At 48.1% G+C, this 19,094-nt stretch overlaps 2 protein-coding genes across 2 annotated transcripts; one reads left to right on the top strand and one right to left on the bottom strand.

Moving 5' to 3' along the window:
• The first annotated feature begins 86 nt into the window (after positions 1-86).
• On the top strand, positions 87-6,070 carry THYN1 (thymocyte nuclear protein 1). Its single transcript, XM_059719540.1, has 8 exons — positions 87-177; positions 527-610; positions 2,309-2,538; positions 3,203-3,271; positions 4,101-4,193; positions 4,782-4,877; positions 5,542-5,692; positions 5,829-6,070. The coding sequence occupies exons 2-8, from the start codon at positions 568-570 to the stop codon at positions 5,873-5,875; spliced, it is 729 nt and encodes a 242-aa protein (XP_059575523.1). The 5' UTR covers positions 87-177; positions 527-567; the 3' UTR covers positions 5,876-6,070.
• Positions 6,071-6,509: 439 nt separating this feature from the next.
• On the bottom strand, positions 6,510-19,024 carry VPS26B (VPS26 retromer complex component B). The gene is made up of 6 exons (XM_059719539.1): positions 18,673-19,024; positions 14,358-14,514; positions 12,097-12,261; positions 11,154-11,329; positions 10,356-10,498; positions 6,510-9,956 (listed from the first exon to the last, which is right to left on the bottom strand). The coding sequence occupies exons 1-6, from the start codon at positions 18,893-18,895 to the stop codon at positions 9,810-9,812; spliced, it is 1,011 nt and encodes a 336-aa protein (XP_059575522.1). The 5' UTR covers positions 18,896-19,024; the 3' UTR covers positions 6,510-9,809.
• Between the last annotated feature and the right edge of the window lie 70 nt (positions 19,025-19,094).

Raw genomic sequence — 19,094 nt, 5'->3', positions numbered from 1 at the left:
AAAGTGGGGGGGGGGGGGAAAAACTACAGCTCCCAGCGGGCCACGCCGGAGCGCCGCTCCCCATTGGCTGCGAGGGAGGGGGGGCAGGTCTTAAAGGGACGGGTGGCTGTTTTTTTCCCGCCGACTATAATTGGCGGGAACCAGGCCTAGCTCCGGGAGCGGCAGGGGAAGGGCGCGGTGAGCGGGGCCGGGGTTGCATCTCCTCCCGGGGCCGTTCCGTTGCGGAAACCTCGGGACATCCTTGAGCCCAGGGCCGAGGGGCAGGGGCAGGGGCAGGGGCAGGGTGGGGCCGGGTGTAGGGTGCGCAAGAGCCGCAAGTTGCAGGATCCCTCTGTTTATTCATGTGTGTGTGTGTGTGTGTGTGTGTGTGTGTGTGTGTGTGTATATATAAAAAAAAAAAAAGGAGTTTTTGTTTGTTTGGGGGGGGTTTTTTGGGGTGGGGGGAGGGGAAATGACACTGTCATTCAAGTAGGGAAGGGGGTTGTGGGGCTGCCCCGCTGACGCCTCGCCCCGCTCCGCTCCGCAGGTGCTTCTCGTCCGTGAGGGAGACTCGTCCGGGGCGCAGACATGCCGTGGCCGAGCAGGAAGCGAAGCCAAGCAGCGGCTGAAGGTCTGTGCGCCGGTCGGCAGCGGGTCCGGGGTGCACGTGGCGGGCGTGGTAAAAAGAAATGCCAAAATCCGTACCTCAAAATGATCCCAGCTGAGAAATTGCAAATCTCTATCTATCTGAGAAATTGCAGATATCTGCCTATCTAGCCTGAAAGCTTGCAGAAAAAAGATAACTTTTTTTTTTTTTTTTTGCACGTGTGCAATTTTTCACGTTTCTCTTCTCGGTTGGTCTAATAAGGGGATCGTTTTTGAACCACGAGTAAACGGTTCCAAAATTTTCACTTCTTGGGTCTTGTTTCTAGCGACAGTCGTGGATTTACATTGCACCAGCGGCTGCCGTAATGAAGTGTTTCAAACGCAGTTGTAGGTTTGCTTTGCAGTGTGTGGTCGGGGAACGTGGTTTGGGATGGGAGGACTGGACACCGGAGTGGTATACGGGCAGTCCTTAGACTTGCGACACAACTGAATTGAAACATTGTAACTCGGAGCTGATTTTCTCATAGGAAGCACTGTTATAGATGGGGGTTGGTTCCTGAATCGAGGCCCAATACTGTATTTTCACAAAAGATAACCAAGAAGCTTGTACTGAATCAATTATAGACGTGTAATAAAGCTACATTAATGTATTTATACTGTAAATAGCAATCATGCTGATTGGGAAGGATTTCTTTGAGGTGACTTTGCTGGACTTTTTGAAGGGCTTTTGGTGGCTAAAGGTTTTTCTGGAGTCTTGAACTTGTTCGCTGGCGTGGCGTTGCATCAGATCGAGCATTGTAAAGTTGAAACTGATGTCAGAAAGTTGAAACGGGGTGTCAGTTTTATAAACGTTGTAAGTGCGAAACGTTGTAAATCAAGGACTGCCTGTACTCGCTTCTGCTTTTAGACTGTGCACAGGTCTCTTCACTTCGCGCTCTAATCCACGTGCCTTTTTGCATCCCGGGCCGTGCCGCCCAGAGTTAAGATTGTAGATCGAGGTGGGCAAAATGCAGCCTGGGGGGCGGATGCATCCCACCAGGCCACTATATCTGGCCCACGAGGCCCCTAAAAATTTTAGAAAATTAATATGTAGCTGCCCTGGGCTGCCTGTCACGCGGCCCTCAGTGGCTTGCCAAAACTCAGTGAGCAGCCCTCTGCCCAAAATAATTGCCCGCCCCTGTTGTAGATGCATGCAGTGGGGCAGGATTTATCAGCAAGGGTCTTGCACAATGGGACATATCTCTGTAGTATCTAGGCATTGCTGCAAAACAGATCATTAAAATTTGAGGCAGAGGCTGGTTCTGTTTACTTGCCAGCTGACTTGCTCAACTTGGTGCCTGGCAGTTAGTTTCCCAGCTCTTTAAAAAAAAAAAATGTAGTTTCTGCTGCATTTCACTGTGATTTTGAGGAAGCTAATCCTTATCTTGGCTTTCCTATAATATGAAAACGTTTCGGGCAGTCATTAGATTACACCTGTCTGATAGGTGGGGGAAAAAAGCTTTGTTTCTTACTTTTGTACATATACTGGAAACATTGGACCTTACAAGCCTATGTGCTTTTGTCAGCCAAAGTTGGAGTCTTGAACTCCCCCACGGTCTCCTACTCTGTCCAGGTAACATCAAGTAGCAGACCTACGTGGATGCAAATCAAGTGATTACAGACATTGCCAAATTGGAAAGAAAATGTGTTCTACATGTATTTCTCTAACTTGTTTCCTTTAAAGATAAAAAGAAGCCTGAGACTAAGCAAGCCAAGCATGAAAGTCATGAGGAGGAGGAGGAAGAGGAGTCTATGCCATCTGCTGCGGAGAGTTCAAAACCAGCAAAGAAAAGCTCAGGATGGGCTGTCAAGAAAGAGGCCAGCTCTGATGGACAGGGAAGCAAGCAAGTATACGGCCACTGGCTTCTGAAATCGGAGCCGGAAAGCAGGTTCGAGAAGGGAGCAGATGTGAAAGTAAGCACTTAGTCACCAGGCTTGCTTGGGCAGGAGGTAGAGGGTGCTGGGAGAGGAGTGCAAGCTGCTAAACAGAGGGCCAGCACCTGAACTGTATTGATTGTGGGATCAAAGGCTTCAGGCTTTGTTTGCAACAACAAAATTGCTTTATTCCTTCCCCACTTCTCAACATGTGGCCGCTCACAAATACTGCTCTTTCTGGGAACAATGCCACATAGTTCAGTGTGCATTTAACTCTGTGCATGTAGCTCATAAGAGTAAAGGCATAAGTTGAATCTGTTAGATTCCCTGTTACTGCAGGTTAAATGCTTAATGTCAGACCACGTTTGAAGATTGATCAAAAGGCCTTTTTTCCTATCGCAGTAACTGCAGAGAGGCTGGGATTGCTGAAATGTAGGGCGAGAGCCTCTTTCTCATCCATAGAATCCATGAAAGATATTAACTGCTGTGCTAGCAGAAACAGTACAATAGCCCCATTCCTGCTTAAATCTCCAAGACTGCCAAAGCATTCCTTCTGTAAGCCGTGAGTGGAACAAAATGCTTTGGGAAGCAAAACCATGATGAGATGCGTTAGGAACGTGGGAAGTGTATAGACAATAAAGGCTCTTGCTTGTTGAAACCAAAGAGTTGAAGCTAATGTGCATCTTAATTTTTTATTGGACAGTTTGGCATTGAAGACTTAAAGGCTGAACCCAACCAGACAGCATGCTGGGACGGGATTAGGAATTACCAGGTAAGGAGTGATGATAAAGTGCCAGATGTGGCCCAGCTTGTAAATACCGTGTCACTAATATATTACTTTAGAAACAAGAACACAAGAAATATTTATTTCTGAAGGATAATTTGTTCCCCCAACCACCTGTTGTTCCTGAAGCCTTCCCTGGTGTGTACATTGTCAGTTGTGTCTGCTGCTGCTGCACTCTGGGAAGATCGTATGCAGCTAATCACCTTAAAAACTTCTACTGTCAAGCACATTCAGGCTCTGACAAACTGCCCAACTTCTTCCTCTTCCACTCCCTCCCTGCCCTTTAGTCTGGTCTCAGAAACAAGCTTACAGTACAAATAAAACAGCAACACTACCCTGCCCTTCCTTTTAGATTTCCATGCCAAGTCCCAGCCCACATGATTTCAATGCCTCGTCTCTGCCCAGTTTCCCATTTTGGAACATTTGTGGGTAGGAAATATCTACGTACAGCTTCCCTCCCTGATAAAGCAAGCCAACTTGGCTGCCTGTACCATGACAAGCATCTTCAGAGCTCTGTGCTTCCTTCTCAAGGAAAGCAAACAACTGAGTTCCAACAGATTCCCCCCCCCCCCCCCCCCAAGTCACCATGATGCTGCTCTTTAGTTGTTTTGTTGGTTTTTAAACCTGAACTTGGAGTATGAAGCATGTTGGGTCTTTTAGGAAAGTTTGGATGAGTAACTGAAGCATGAGTGGCCCCTGCCATAACGCAAGGTAGCTCTATTCTTCCTGTTTTATTCAGTAGTTAATGGGGACAGTTCCTGGTAACCTGTGTAGGATGCTACAAGTTACAGTGATCTCTTGTTTAACTCTTTGACAGGCACGGAATTTCTTGAGGGATATGAAACTTGGGCAAGAAGCATTTTTCTATCACAGCAACTGCAAAGACCCTGGGATTGTTGGAATTGTCAAGGTAAGAGCCTCTTTCCAATCCCATGCATCCATGAAGAAAAAAATATCACAGCTGGACTAATGGAAATACCAGTCTGTTAGCCCTAGTCCCATCACAGTGTTAAAGTAGCCTAACTGGAGATGCGACAAGCCTAGGCATCATCAGTTCATAGACAAGCCCTTCATCTTCCCACAGCAGAGAGCACTAAATTCTGCTGGTGCTATTATTGTGCAGTGTTTGTAGCCAAGTCAGAGTCCATCTAGCTCATTAGGTCCATACCGAGCACGCTAATCAGGAGAGGAAGAGCAGGGTACTAGAATCCCTGAGCCCTGGTCCTCTGTTTCTTCAGATGTGCTTCTGCAACAGACATTTCTCAGGGGAATCCGTAAAGCAGGGTCAGTTGTGTGTGCTTCCTTAGGCAAAACCTTTAAACCTCTTGCTTAGTTTACCCATGTGGAAATAGATCTATGTTCCAGGTTACTTAGACTTCAGAAGGAGCAGATAAGGGAGAGGCAAAGAAGGGCTTTTTATTGGTCCTTCCTCCCCATTGTGGCAGAAAGGGCATCAGCTTATAGTTTTGTCATACTCATTGTTGGCTATTCATTTTAGATTGTGAAAGAGTTTTATCCTGACCACACTCAGTTTGACAAGAAGGATCCTCACTACGATTCGTCCAGCAACAAAGAGAAACCCAAATGGTCCATGGTAATTATGCGCTGTACTTAGTGACACCTTGCTGGTTTTGAATGCCAGGGCAAGCACAGTGGCCTCTGCTGTCAGCTCTGGTGCGGACTTGCACCACCCTTCTCCTATGAGAATTCAGTCCAGTTGTTTCCTGTTGTTTTGCTGTGCTTTGCACCCCAACCTAAAGGGGGCCAGGATTGGTCTCCTGAAATTCACAGCCTTATCTGGAAACTGGCTGGTAAAACCTGGTGTCTGAAAACAAAACATGCAGAGCCTCCATGCTGCAGAGTACAGTGGCTGGAGGAAGCAGATTAAATGATCTAAAGCAGGGGTAGGCAACCCCTGGCGTGGGTCCCAGAGAGCGGCACGTGTACCTCGGGGCAGATGGCAGAGAAGGGCCCTGCCGTAACAAGGATTAGGCCGCTTATGCCTCCCCCACTGTCTGCCCCTGGCACACCAGCATCTGACAAGTTGAGGTTGTGGGTGCTTTTGGCGCTCTGCCCTAAAACATTGCTGACCCCTGGTCTAAAGTCTACATTAGACAGAACATCCAGTCTAAAGCCTAGAAAGCTGTAGGGGAGGGTTATCTCAAACTCCACATGAGGAGAAGACTACAACTAAGCTTGGGGGGTGTTCTCTTCTTCTTTTTTCACTCCCTCACTGCCCATCTCTACCCATATCCCAGGTGGACGTCCAGTTTGTACGGATGACTAAACGCTTCATTCCCCTGTCTGAGCTCAAGGCTCACCACCTGGCACACAAAGAGTCAGGAGGTCCGCTAAAGAACATGCTGCTCTTCTCCAGGCATAGGCTCTCCATCCAGCCCCTGACAAAAGGTAAGAACATTTTTTTTAACACTGGGGTTATTGATGCAACTCCTTCCTGATGAGAGAGCCCTTGTTTAGTCGCTCACAAGTTGTTTGACTTTCCTCCCCTCCCCTCCCCTCCCCACCCCCTTACTGCTTCCCCCAGAGGAATTTGAATTCATCCTGAGCCTTGAGGAGGAGAAGCCACGCTAGGCAGACTGACTGCAGCATGGGGTCCCATCGATGCCAAGATGAATGTGTTCCCTTAACTAGAACGCTCCCTCCCAAATTTATCTTCAGACCCAGGCATGAAGAAAGACTGCCTGGCAAACCAAAGCTTGATATATATGCATAATCACTTATTTTGGTGCACAGTGCTTTTTAAATAAAACTTTTTTTAAAGTTGAATGCATCTACTTGTCAGGGGTGGGGACAGACTAGCAGCCTTACGTCTACAGACAGAGCAGAAGGGCTTGACTTGACTGGTGGTTTTTACTGTTCACGGTGCCAAGATGACACGGCTCCCTCTAGTCTTGGAGAAGACCTTTCCGTGTGCCAGATGTACGAAGTTCTGCAAAGGCCAGTGTCTGTCTCAAGTCTGCATTGTTGTGACTTGCAAATTGTATGTCCAAAACTGAACATACAGCTGCACCAGCCCCCATGGCTTTGACATGCCCTTTACGTGGCTTAAAGCTGGCTAGCTACTTTTCCCATCAGTACCTCTGCTGACACATGTAGAGGCACTCAAAACCACTTTTTCTACCCTGCAAAAAGGTGCCAGGTAAGTGATCAGTGTATGGAGAAGTAGAAGAGTTCAGTGCTGCAATACAAATCCAGTCAGACAAACTTGTGCACAGCATTTGAAAGCCCAGGATGGCCTTTTAATCAGAGAGACATAAACCAAATTTTAAAATACAGTCATTGAAAAGACAACGAATTAAGAAACATGTAAACATGGCAGAGGCTTAATTACAAGTTGCACTGCTTGGTTTAGTACCTACACACTCCACGCTCCTTGCCCCCTTCCCCCACCCAGTGCAAATCTCTGGAAGAGGAACAACCAAAGCATCATCTACCACCTCCCCAGTGTGGGATTTGCCTAAACACTGCACTAGTGCCCTTTCTTCTCTCTTAACTCTCTCTTCTGTAGTGTCTTGTACTGGCCTTGTATGTTAACATTGCTACTCCTGAGAGGCTTCCAGCTTTGTCCTCAGGAGACAGTATCCTGCATGCCCAGCAAAGTGGGCAAACTGGAAGGCAGGTCAATTGATCAAATCAGAAAAAAGTAAAAACAAACTGGGGGGGAAGGACTCTGAATTCTGGTCCTACAACCAGGGCCACAGGTGGGGGCAAAGGAAAGACAGCAGAAAAAACACACTTGGTCCATGCATCCTCCCTGGCTAAACCCCTCCAACAGTGATGAGCAAACCCCTCTGAAACTCTCCCTGCTAAACCACCCCTCCCACCCAAAAATATACAATCGCAACCTGCAACTTCAGACCAAATTTTCACATTCACCACCAATTGAGTTTCAACAGTAAGTAAACTGCTCACCTAATCCACAACTTCATCCACTGAGCGTTCTCAGCACAATGCATACTACGACCAAGAGAAGCAAGCAAAAAGAGGACTGTTCTGGGGCTGGGTAAAAGTGAGGTAAAGAGGGAGGGTCAGGGTTTTAAATAGCTTAAATTTAAAATAATTGCTGTGCTTGCCTCAGTCTGCTACCCAGAGTGGCTCCCAAAGGGAGTATCACCTGATCCCAACTCATTATGCATTACCACAGCATGCCTTTATCCCTCCCCAGGGGCAGGAGCTCATTAAATTAGTGTCAGAAGGAATGACAAGTTCCTTGGGTACATGAGTCCCGAAGCATGCTGCTGTCTCCTTTCCCGATGTAATAAGGCAGTTGCCTGTACAAGTCTCCATTTCAGGCTGAGAAAAGAGACCATAGTTCCAGCCCACGGCACAGACTTCTCACTTAAAGAGGCAGAGTAAGCCACACACCTTCACTACTACAGAGCAGAACATGGCGTGACACTATAGTTCACAGCAGAGAAGAGGCAATTAGTGTCTTCTGCAACAGGGCAGGACTCTCCAGCTAGGTTAAGAACCGTAGTTCTACGCGTGATGGATGAGTGAAAAATAACTCACTTTGGCAAGCAGAACACACATGTATCACTGAACTACAGCAGCTTTCTTACTACATAAAGATCTCCCCCTCCCACCCAGATCCCACACTCCCCACAACAGGCACCGTGGCACTGTCTGACAAACTGAGGTTGAAGATGCTTTAACTTCCCAGCAGCAAGAAAAAGGTTCTGTATCCAACCAGCAGACAGTGGCAGAAGAAATTCTAGATTCAAAACCAAGCCAGGCAGAACCCCAATGAGCTACAAAACTACAGGGGAAGTCATCAGTGCAGATCCCATTTGCGGGAACTAATGTCCCAAAATTTAGTTCAGGTTTTCATGTCCTTCTGCTGGAAGACAGCTATAATACCTGCTTCCTGGAAGGGCATCTCAAAAGGATGGCTATTTTCCAAATGCAGTCAATCAAGTTTAAAAAGCCACTTCAAATTTAAAGGAGGACTTAATCTCTGCCACAAACTTTCTCACAATGCAACAGCCCTCCGCACCCCATCCCAAAGTTAAATGGAATTTGAGAGCACGAAGCGACCTCTGACATGATCCTCAGCTAGCAGGCCCAAAAGACTCCCACTCATTCTCATCAGGCCTCCATCACTCATCCGCGTGGAAGCAGACACTGACCACTGATTTGTTGTGACCTAATAGATGTAAAGGCCTCTACTTGAACAATGACATCCACACTTGCTAGGTACAGCAACCCCCAGCCCCACAGTTCAAGGGAGCAGACAGCAAGCCTTTCACGTGCAGGTGTTTAAACTTTGCAACCAGCATCCTCACCCTCCTCCGCCCACTGAAATCTCCTATTCTCTCAACTTGGAAGAGGTTTTGACCTCAGCAAATCCTAAGGCTGAACTCAGATAAATAAGTCAAAGGGAGAACTAGATGGGAAATGCTCCCGCACAAGCAGCTTCCCAGGCAACAGCACCAATTCCTCAACCACTTGCTCTGCAGCACTTTCCCTTGTACAAATGGAGTTGACTGCACTGCTTCCCATTTCAGCGCACACAGCAGTACATGGAATCTGTAGTACTGTGATCTATCGCAGAAAGCACTTCCCAGGACTTAGATGTCCGAGGCTGGCTGTAATACGAGGACTGTCACACCCAACAGCCTGAGCTTCCAAAAGAGACAATACCGACTCTGCTTTTTCAGCAATGAGCAGTTTCCCCCAAATTCACTATTCAGCTGCTGCTAGCTCACATTCCCTCAGCCGCTGCACTACCCAGCATCCACCACCCGTCAGCTGCCTGGGCGTTTCGTGTTTGACCTTCCACACCCCCTCAACAACGTGCTGTATCCCAGAGCTCCGAAGAGAGGGACGCAACACCTGCTGTGCTCCACAAGGCAACAGCTCTGCTCTAGTCACCAGGCTGATTCAACAACCGTTATATACCCGTTTGCAGCAGAGAGTCCAGGAAAAGCGCGAAGGGGAAGAAAAAACAGGGACCAAAGCAATTTATAGCAGGCTACGCCTTCAGCTGAAACTGCTTCCTTCCCCACTTGCTCATTCGCACCCTTATTATGCAGCTAAAATGCTGCCACACTCCCTCCTCCTCACCACACCAAGACTCCTAGATGGCAGCAAAATTCCACTCCACGACCAAAACCACATGCACAACACGGAGAAGAAATCCCATTTCCCTTCCACGCTCCCCCTTCCCTACTGCCAGGCTGAAGGGGGTGGGAAGTGGGGGATGGGAGGTTTTGTGGCAAAGAGGAAGCCAGCTAGCCCCACGACTCCTGCACACGTAAAAACAGGTGACCCCAGAGGAATGTAGTCAATTAGGGAGCACTAGGGTATATTCAACTCTGTGCCGTCATTGCTGTAGCTCACGTTGCCCCCTCCCCCACCCTACCCCCATGGTCCTTTGAAGAAAGGAATTAAGTCAAAAACGGATATTTATTGTCGTAAGTCTCTGAAATATCTTCTTTTCCCCTCACTGCTGCCACTGGCTCCAGAATCTCAGGTTCCGCAGCAGCCTCGTTCCATAGGTCTCTCACTGCCGGCTGTTGTTCTCTGCAGGTTGGCTGGGGGTCCTGGCCTCAGCATGGGAGGACGTCCCTTCAAACCGCTGAGAGGCGATGGCTGCCTGGTGGGACATGCTCTTCCTCACAATGTCTCCTTTTCGCCATAACACCACCTCCTATGGAGCAGAGATAGCAAAACCTGTTAGGACTGTGGTAGCAATGGTGGCTCTACCCAGGAGCTCCTCAGACTTCCAAAGTGACAGAGCAGTAACTTGCATCTACCCCCAGTAAAGGGCATATTCCACTCTTGACCCTCCAAGCTGTGAAAAACTATTACAGCTCCTAGGAAGGATCCCTCCCAATGCAGGGGAAGGCCAGATGGCAAAACTTCATGCAGAATAGGCCAGGCAAATGAGAAGCAACCGCTAGATGCTAGCTGTGTCCTAATATACAAGGCAGCACCATCACAGTTAAGGAGAAGGACAGCAGCACGTGGCACAGAGCAAAGAATTGGTAAGAAGAACCGATGGAGCTGCCTGTAGTACCATGATGCAGCATCACTTCTGCCTTCTCACCTGCTGTTTGAAGTAGCGCCTTTCCTCTTCATCTATCAGCACCAGGTTGAGGTAATAACGCACCGAGAACTTCTTATTGATGTCCCTCATAGTTGGTGTCAGCTCATAGCCCGCCAAGAAGAGTCTGATTGGAATGGACTCCCCTGCAGAGGGCACCAGCACAATTAGATCAAACAAGAACTCATTAACTCTTGCAAGCCTTTCCCTCCTATTCTTCCAAAGTGTACTGCTGCTGATACAGGCCAAATGGCTTCATTCCCAGTGTAGTGGTTTGTGTGCTTAGACCTTAGTAGCATTATACCCCCTCCTTAACTGTAAGCCCAGGCACCCATCACCTACAACATTACAGCAGCAGCAAAGAGAGAATGGGATGATGCTTGCTATAGCAAGAGATGTGGTGACTCTGGAATAGAGTTACAAATACACTACAAATTAATACCATCAGCAAGGGCCTGGCAGAGGGGACTTGTGGCAACAGGACACCACCTCTCAGCTGCACTTAGATTAGATTTGTGTCAGTAATGGCTCCAAGTCTATCCCTCTACCAATCTGCAAAGAGACCGTCAATCCCAGCCTCTGTGCCTTGGTATCTCACATGTTGCAGATACATGTTTCTGGTTTTTGACAAAGGTGCCTAAGATTCACGAATGTAACAGAAGGCATATTATAAGAAAATGGGAATTTAGCTGTGGATGCTATGGGTTCCTATTCAGTCCCACATTCCTAGCATTTCAGCAGCTCTGCTCCCTGAAAATTATATTAGAGGAACAAAAAAGAAACCCTCCCAACCCTCCAGACCTCTCACAGGGGCTCCATCCATGATCTCATATTTAGCTATTGTGTCATTCTCATGGTAAACATTTGGTCCAGTCCCTGTTGTCTCTCTCTTGATGATATCGATCTCCATGTGTTTGATCTTGATCCGCACCAGCAGGAAGTAGATTTTTCCTACGATCACATCTTTCAAATGGTACCTGGAAGGGACAAGAAAGAGCACCATGGTCCATCTCACACCTGACATAGCGCAGGGCACAGGCTGAAGAGCCAAGATGTGGTCAGATACTGCCACATATCTATACCATCACATCTCCACTCTAAACTTCACGGGGATCTCAAGCACCGAAACGGGGCTGCTCTAACTAACCGGGCTTTCATCCTCCAGTTCCCTTGGGAAACTGGCACGTATACATGGGATTATCGGAAAAAGCAAGATGACAGTTTTGGCTGGATATCCAGAACTTGGCAACAATGAAATCCAAGTCTTCTATATCAGCTATTTAGGTCACTTGCTACTAGCGTGATTGATACCCTGCAGGAGAACCCTCAAGAACTGCCTGGGAGGGTTGCAAAAATGTAGCTTAAGAGGGTTAATTCTGACTTTTCTACCAAGTTAACAATGACAGTCCCATATTTAATGGTGTCATCTAGCAAACAGCAGAAGCTGTCTTGGGGGTACCTGAGAATGCTACCTTGCTCAGAAGAACAGGAAGATTATGCCAGAGTAAAAGAAACTGATGTATCAAATCTGCATCCCACATTCAGTATGTAGGGACAGATGGACCCATCCGCACTTCAAGGCCATGGTAGGTGGGCTGAGATTTGCAGCACACGGGAGGCTAGGAGGAATGACAGGTTCCCCTGACAGCTACATCTGTGCAGATCTCATTGAATTAGCCAGCAGGCTGCACGGCGCCTCATTTTCCAGAGAGCTCTAATCAGCAGGCATCCTCTGGACACTTACTTGGATTTGTTGTACTCAAACTCAATGTGCAGGCAATCCTCAATCCCCACCTCCATCTTGATAGAGGAATTGAGCTCTGGGTAAGTGCTGAGTGTGTGCACAACGATATCCATCTCCTTCACCACATCGTTTAGCCTGCGGCTGACAGTAGCTCGGAGGAAATACCTGCAAGGAAACCCCTCACCTGTTAGAGCATGCACAGATGGCAGCAGATGCAGAAATCTGGAAGGAAGCATTCGGATAAGGAAGAGGACATGGGGTGTCATGTAAGAGCCAATCCCTCATGGTTTAGGGAGAGGTAAAAATCCTTCCTCACCCACCTGACCTAATGTACAATGCTGTACACAGGCCAATTACAGTTAGACCTCATCACTAGAAGGCTGAGCAGAGCTGCCAAGTTATCTCCCTAAAGCATGAGATTTAATCACATTCCTTTCCACCTACATCGCTGTGGTACTGATCACGACATTAATCCAGTCTTTGCATCTGACTCAACAACTATTTTGCATTTACAAGGTATCTTTAAAACCTGTGTCTGAACTAGAATTTGTAATGTGTGAACCACAAAGCATCGCAAGGCATGTGTGTACATCTAGGGCATGCTTAAAATAAGTAGGCCTGATTACAGGACAGCTGAAATGTATTTAGCAGACCCTGTCAGGAGACTGAACTAGCAACATAATATTCATTTTATTGCCAAATACATTTTTGAGAGCCATGAGAAATTTGGGGTTCTCTTGCCATTTAAACTATAACAGACCTGAAAAATGCAATAATGTCTCATTCAGCTCTGGACACACTACAGAGGGACCATGACAAGTCGTGTTTTGCCACTGAGCCCAATGAACATCCTCAAGAATTGCGCAACTGCTCAGAAAGCTGTCCCAGGAGGGAGATGAGTTCCATTATCTTTGCCCTAAGTGCTGATAATTTAGCATTCATCCCTGGCCAAATATCAGGCGTGAGCAAAATGAGCCTTCTGCCAGGACCAGCCCTGGCTACAGTGTGCCTGGAAAAAATCAAGTCACTGAAAAGAAAGGAGGTACAGCCAAATTACGGAGAGCAAGAAAGAAGAAGGATGAACAGGGCTTCCCCCGTCATGTATTTGGCCTTTGAATGAGACAATAGATATTTTGATGCAGTATTTAACTTTTCAATATGCCCCTGCCCATGCAGGCTTTAACAACCCAAGACACAACACTATACAGTGATTCCCAAACAGAGAGCAACCCTTTCTTGGATCTCTAGAGCATAGTTTAACAACCTTTGCAGCAGGCCATTGGTTACTGTGGTTCCCTTGCTTTAACTGTGACAGGTTAGGGTGTTGGGTCTTTGGTTGTGTGTTGGGGTTGCTTGTTGTTTTGCTAAGAGGTTACACAATGGATGTGTATAGGATGGTATGGGTAGGGATGATCCTGCCTCACGCAGGAGGCTGGACTAGATGACCTACAGAGATCCCTTCTAGCCCTACTTTTCTATGATTTTACAATTGTATGATGGGCTAAAGATACTCAAGTAAATGACAGCAATTCAGTTTAAAAGAGGCAGGTCAGGGATGCACTGCATAACCCTGTGCTCATTATTTACTGAGTATCATTTCAAGTAAAATTGCAGAACAGCCCTCTCACTACTTTTCCAGTCACCATGCAGCATTGATTGGAATGAGCTGCCTCTTGCAGCTGGATATAGCATTTTACCAATACTTCCTCTAACTGCCTCCCTGCTGGGATACAGGCTGAGATATTGGGAAGCCTACTTCCTGCAGAAACTTATGGGAAGTCTGGCTAGCAGTTATAGTGAACTTCTGCAGCTAACAGAAAATTGTTAGTTTAAGAGCAACTGCACTGCTTAAATTAGGCCCTCGTACCCTCCAACACATCTGTATCCAAAAATGAATAATGCAGATGACCCCTTTGAACTTCTCTGACTTCCCACAGCTTCTAACGTGAGACTGATATCCCATACTCAAAGTCTACCTAATCACACTATCAGAGCAGCCAGCTCTTTACTGGACTTTCAGCTGCCCCTTGCATATTTAAGCCAGACTGTAGTTCTATTTGTGCTCAACCATTTGACCCTCAGCGTCTGAGTCCCCAGACACTCGTACTGCTAAAGTTAACTACTAGCCCCTGTACTTTTAATTAGGGTAAATGCAGTGCCAAGGCTCAAGCTGCAAGTCATGATAGTCTGACACTGCTTGAAAACTAATGCACAGCAAAAACAAATGGGACAGAGAAATACAACAGTGGTAGGAGACTCACCGTAACTTCACATTCTGCCCAGTGTAAGACTCGTAAGGCTTTTCCACATGCGTGAATTCAAAGTCAAATGTCTGTGACTGAGTGAACTCGCCAGGACGGGCCAGGTCTTTCACCAGAGACACAAATTCATGGTGGTTCCCTCGGTCATAGTAGAGCTCTAGGAAGAAAAGATGCTGGGTTAAGCAGTGCTGCTCAATCCCGCATGAGAGGGTCAGCTGCAAGGATGGAACCACAGGGAAAGCTCATGGTTTAAAGGAAACTCTCTGCTGCCAAGTGTCTCCCCAAGCTAGCCCTCACCACTGTTGCAGGAGAAGGTCTCTCAGGAAATCTTGCCCTTTCCATACAAAGGGTCACGCTTCATCTTTCCATCTGGGCCAGACACCGTAAGACGAACAAACAAAAGTCTGAGGTAGTGCCACAATAACAGGCTGCCAGGGGAGGTCACTGGCCCAACCTGACTTTGACAGCCAGGAAAAATAAGGACCTAGATGAATTGTACTTGCCCTTTGGTTAAACAGGTTTCTGCCTTGTCTCTTCCTCCTAGTGCTAGCACCTCAGTGAAGAGGATCCAGGCTCCCAGGGGTCTTTTCTGGTTCTACCACTGGTTTGCAGCATTACCTGCACACCTCCCCATGTTCATGCCTGTTCTCTCATATGACAAAGACACCTATCCACCTCACTAATTTTGGTCAGCTAGTGTGTGAAAGAAAGTCCTGAGGATCCTCCAAAAGGATCATTATTCAGCAATTGCAAGATGGAGAATCTGGCAGCTCATGAGCTGATGTAAACTATGCAGCCTGCAAGTAGGAGAACAGAACAGGCTGGCGTCAAAAACAGAAGGCTTGCGAACATACCATTCTCATGAAAGCAGGCAGAGAGGATGAAGGTGGGAGTAAAGATGCCCCTGATCTCTCTACAGCTTTACCTGTCCTTGGACACTAAAACAAACCAGCTTTACAGTGATGAGATCGAACTGTAATCAGCATACCCAGATGGCCTGCAAAAAAAGCACCCAACAGCACCTGCTGCCATCCCCTCTAAGCCTTTCCTGCAGGGTCTCACATTCAAGGCCGAGGCACTGCAATTCTAACCACAATGAAACAACAAGGCCTTTCCAGGAACGGAAATCCGAGTGAAAGAGAAGGGCTAGGAGGCTTCCATCTGTCACTGCTCATTCCTGACAACAAAGGTTAAAACACTTGCGAGTGCAAAGGTGGCTCTGTTAGCTTCAGAAAAAAGGGAAAAAACCCACTGACTCTGCACTCTGCCAGCATTCAGCACAAGACTCTGCAGAGTAAAGCTCAGCTAACAGTTTTCGCCAGCCACTGGTTCTATCATGGATGTATTTATGGCTAGGATGATATTAGGGGAATGCAGTCTCAAACTACCTTCAAGAGACATAGACAAATACTCTCCTGTTCCCTCCCCTTCCCTAGGACAGCTCTGACCAAGTAGAGCCCTATTTTAACATGGAAACAGCCTAAAAATACCTACAGTCCCACTATATTATATTCCATCTAGAGCTTAGTTGACAGGAAGTTATGGTACAACCCAGAACCCACACTCCTCTCCATGCTGTACAAAAGAGTAAATGCAACCCTCCACTTGTTTTTGTACGTGAAGTATGACCCTTGGTGCCATAATCACAGCTCTTTGATTGGCAAAGCTCAGACCACCTTATTAAGCTAAAAGCATGACTAAGTCAGGATTTTCAATTAGCCTCTTACCAAGGTCAGCCCTAGGACTGACCCTTGCCAACAGAAGACCTGCAGGGTGGTCTTGGAGTTCAACTGAACCAAGATTTGGGAAACCTTGGCTCAGCTGCTTGCTCTGCTATACCACGATCCCTTGGACAAGTCACTGATTCACTCTGTGCCTCATTTTCCTTTCTGTAAATTACAGGATAACACTCCCTCTTTCCCAACCTTTTGTCTATCTTATACATCTTTGCCTGGGAACACCTCTTACTTGTCTGTGCAGCATCCAGTACAATGACGCCCTCATTTTGGCTAGGGCCACTGGGTATAAGTGAAGGGCAAATAAACAAAAGTAGAGTTGCTTCTCTCCACTAATGCACTTCCATCACGAAAGGAGGCTGCTTGGTAAGGTGCTGGAAACACGTGTGACATACAAAGAGAAACAGATCATCTTACCATGCAAGGAAAGGCAACAACGGAATTCAAATGGGGAAAAAAAAAAACAGGCTGCCAGTATACTAAGCTCCCAGTAACAGCTGAAAAGGGTCTGGAATTGACATTTGACAGACTTTAAACAAGAAACTGAGGTTCTTTCATATTTAAGATGACATTAGCACTTCAAACAATAGAATAAGCTGCAATCTGAGCTGTTCACCAAAGCCAGAATATTGCATTCCAATTTCTTTTTAAGACTTCCAACATTTTTGTGATGATCACAGGACAGTTACTGCACAAAGACTGACATCTAAAACCACATCTGCACCCGCATGCAGCAGGAAGAAAACCAGACCTGGATATCAACCAGAGAACCAGATACAGGGCTCCCAGATTCCCACCTCTGCCACAGATCCTCTTTGAGCCTAAGTAAGTCACATTGCTTCTCTTTGCCTCAGTGTCCCTCTTGGGAAAACAGGTTAATACTCACCTACCTCACAGGGTTGAGGGATCTTAAAATAGATTCAAAGGATACAGCATGAGGCATTTTAAGATGGAAGTTGCTAAAGAAGTGCAGTTAATTACTTCAGCCTCCAAGCTAGAGTTTGGGGGTTTCTTATGACCAAAAGCAACCCAAACTTCCAGTATGGTCATGAAAGCTCTCTTTATACCACTAACGGGCATCATTTATGGAGACCTTCCTGAATTCAGTACACCGTGCAAGAAAACCAGTACTCAAAAATGCTCTGTAACTATTAAGTTCATTTCACAAGTGAGGAAACAGATCAGTGAAGTGAGCAGCCCAAGGCTACATAGTGCATAAGTTGCAAAGCAGAAATCCAGCGATGCTCATTCTAATTACAGCCCTCCAGCTAGAGGTTAGAAACAGTTTCTTTTAATGGACCTGCTTATGTACAGCTTTCTGCATGTTCCCTGTACATCTCACAAAGAGCATCACAGCATTAAGGGGAGACAGAGGACTGGCAAACATGGGGTGGGCATGTGGGAAAGTCATCAGTTCACTCCGATTACAAAGCGGTGCTTTCAGTCTCAGGCTGAACATGCCGGTTGCAATAAAACGAAGCAGGGCAGCTCACGTTCGTTTCCAGCATTAATTCAGAACTGGATGGATCACGTATCCATGGTCTGGCACATGCTTTTTATTCCTTCATGACTGACACTATTCACGCAGCACCTTAAAGGCTTGTCAATGCTTTAAACTCCATCGAGTCTGCCAAAGGTTTATTTCTTTACAGCAGTCAAATGGCGAGTGTGGCACCAACCATACCACCAGGCATGGAAAACACTTCATAAAACATCCACACCGTGCCAAGTCACTAAATTCAAACTGAAATCACAACAATAATTCAGATGATTGAATGACTGTGTAAAGATAAACGCGCTCCACAATCCAAAGAGAAACACGGCGGCTGGAACCGGAGGCTTAAGGAAGGGGATCTCCACGAGCCATCTCGCTTCCAGCGTGCAGCTAGCAATTGGAAACGCACACACCACAAGACGCCCTGTTGCCCTCCGCGCAACCGCTGCGTCCCAACACAGCCAGGCCCGTCCCTGCCACGAGCACAGGAAATGCAAACAGGCATCTAGGAGCGGGCTAAGAGGGCAGGGAATGAAGAAGGGCCCAGCTGGTAGCACCAAAGGGACGTGACTATCAGGAGGGTACAGATGAAGGGTGCAAATCCAATGGCCCTCAAGTGAGAACAAGATGACAAAGAACAAGACTGGAAGATGCTTGAAGGCATCTCCCGGCTGCAGGCAAACCCTCCCGACCGGGCAGGGGATTCGTAGAGACCGCAGCGAGCAAGCACCGACGCCGGGGATCCTACCCCGCTTTCCCTCGCAGGCGTTTCCGCCTGGGAAGCAGGTCTCATGGCGCTGCGCAGCACAGGAGGGGCAGGCCCTCCGGCCCCAAGGGCAAGGACCGCTGGGGGGGCAGCCCAAGGAGAAGCTGTGAGTACCCAATCCCCCCCCCCCCCCCCCGTGCACTTTGCCTCTTAGGCAAGGCAAGGCAAGAGCAAAAGCAAGAGCAAGGCCTCCCCCAACAGGGAAAGTGTGAGAGCAGGGCCTCACCCCACCCCCTGCTCACCACCTCCCCACACCCCCTCCCCTCCAGCCCCCCCACACCCCTCCCCTCCTCCAGGCCCCCCGGCGCCGGCGCTGACCGATCTGCCCGATGAACTCCACTTTGATGCCCTGGTGCTCCAGGCGCTTGTTGGGGTGCTTGAGCGTGAGCGCGACGCGGCCGGACACGGTCTCGCCGTCGTAGAAGAGGAAGTACTTCTCCTTCTTGCCCTCCTCCGTCTTGTGCTCCACCCGCCGCCGGCTCTCGGCGTCGCTCAGCACCAGCTCTAGCTCGGCGCTCTGCCCGAACCCGAAGAAGCTCATGGCGGCGGCGGCGGCGGCGGCGGCGGACGGGGGTGGGGGGGGTGGGCAGGCCGGGAGGTGGCGGGGGCGGTGCTACCGGGCCCCGGCTCCGCGCTCCCTGGCTCCGCACCCCGCGGTCCCGCCCCTCCGCCGCCTGCCTCCGGCGGCCCGCACTGCGCAGGCGCCGCCCGGCGCTGCTCCCCGCGGCCACTTCCGGGGC

The sequence above is a fragment of the Alligator mississippiensis genome, chromosome 16 (genome assembly GCF_030867095.1).
Source record: "Alligator mississippiensis isolate rAllMis1 chromosome 16, rAllMis1, whole genome shotgun sequence".
Classification (NCBI taxonomy): domain Eukaryota; kingdom Metazoa; phylum Chordata; order Crocodylia; family Alligatoridae; genus Alligator; species Alligator mississippiensis.
Note: the sequence above shows the minus strand (reverse complement) of the source record. Positions and strands in the feature narration are given on the sequence as shown.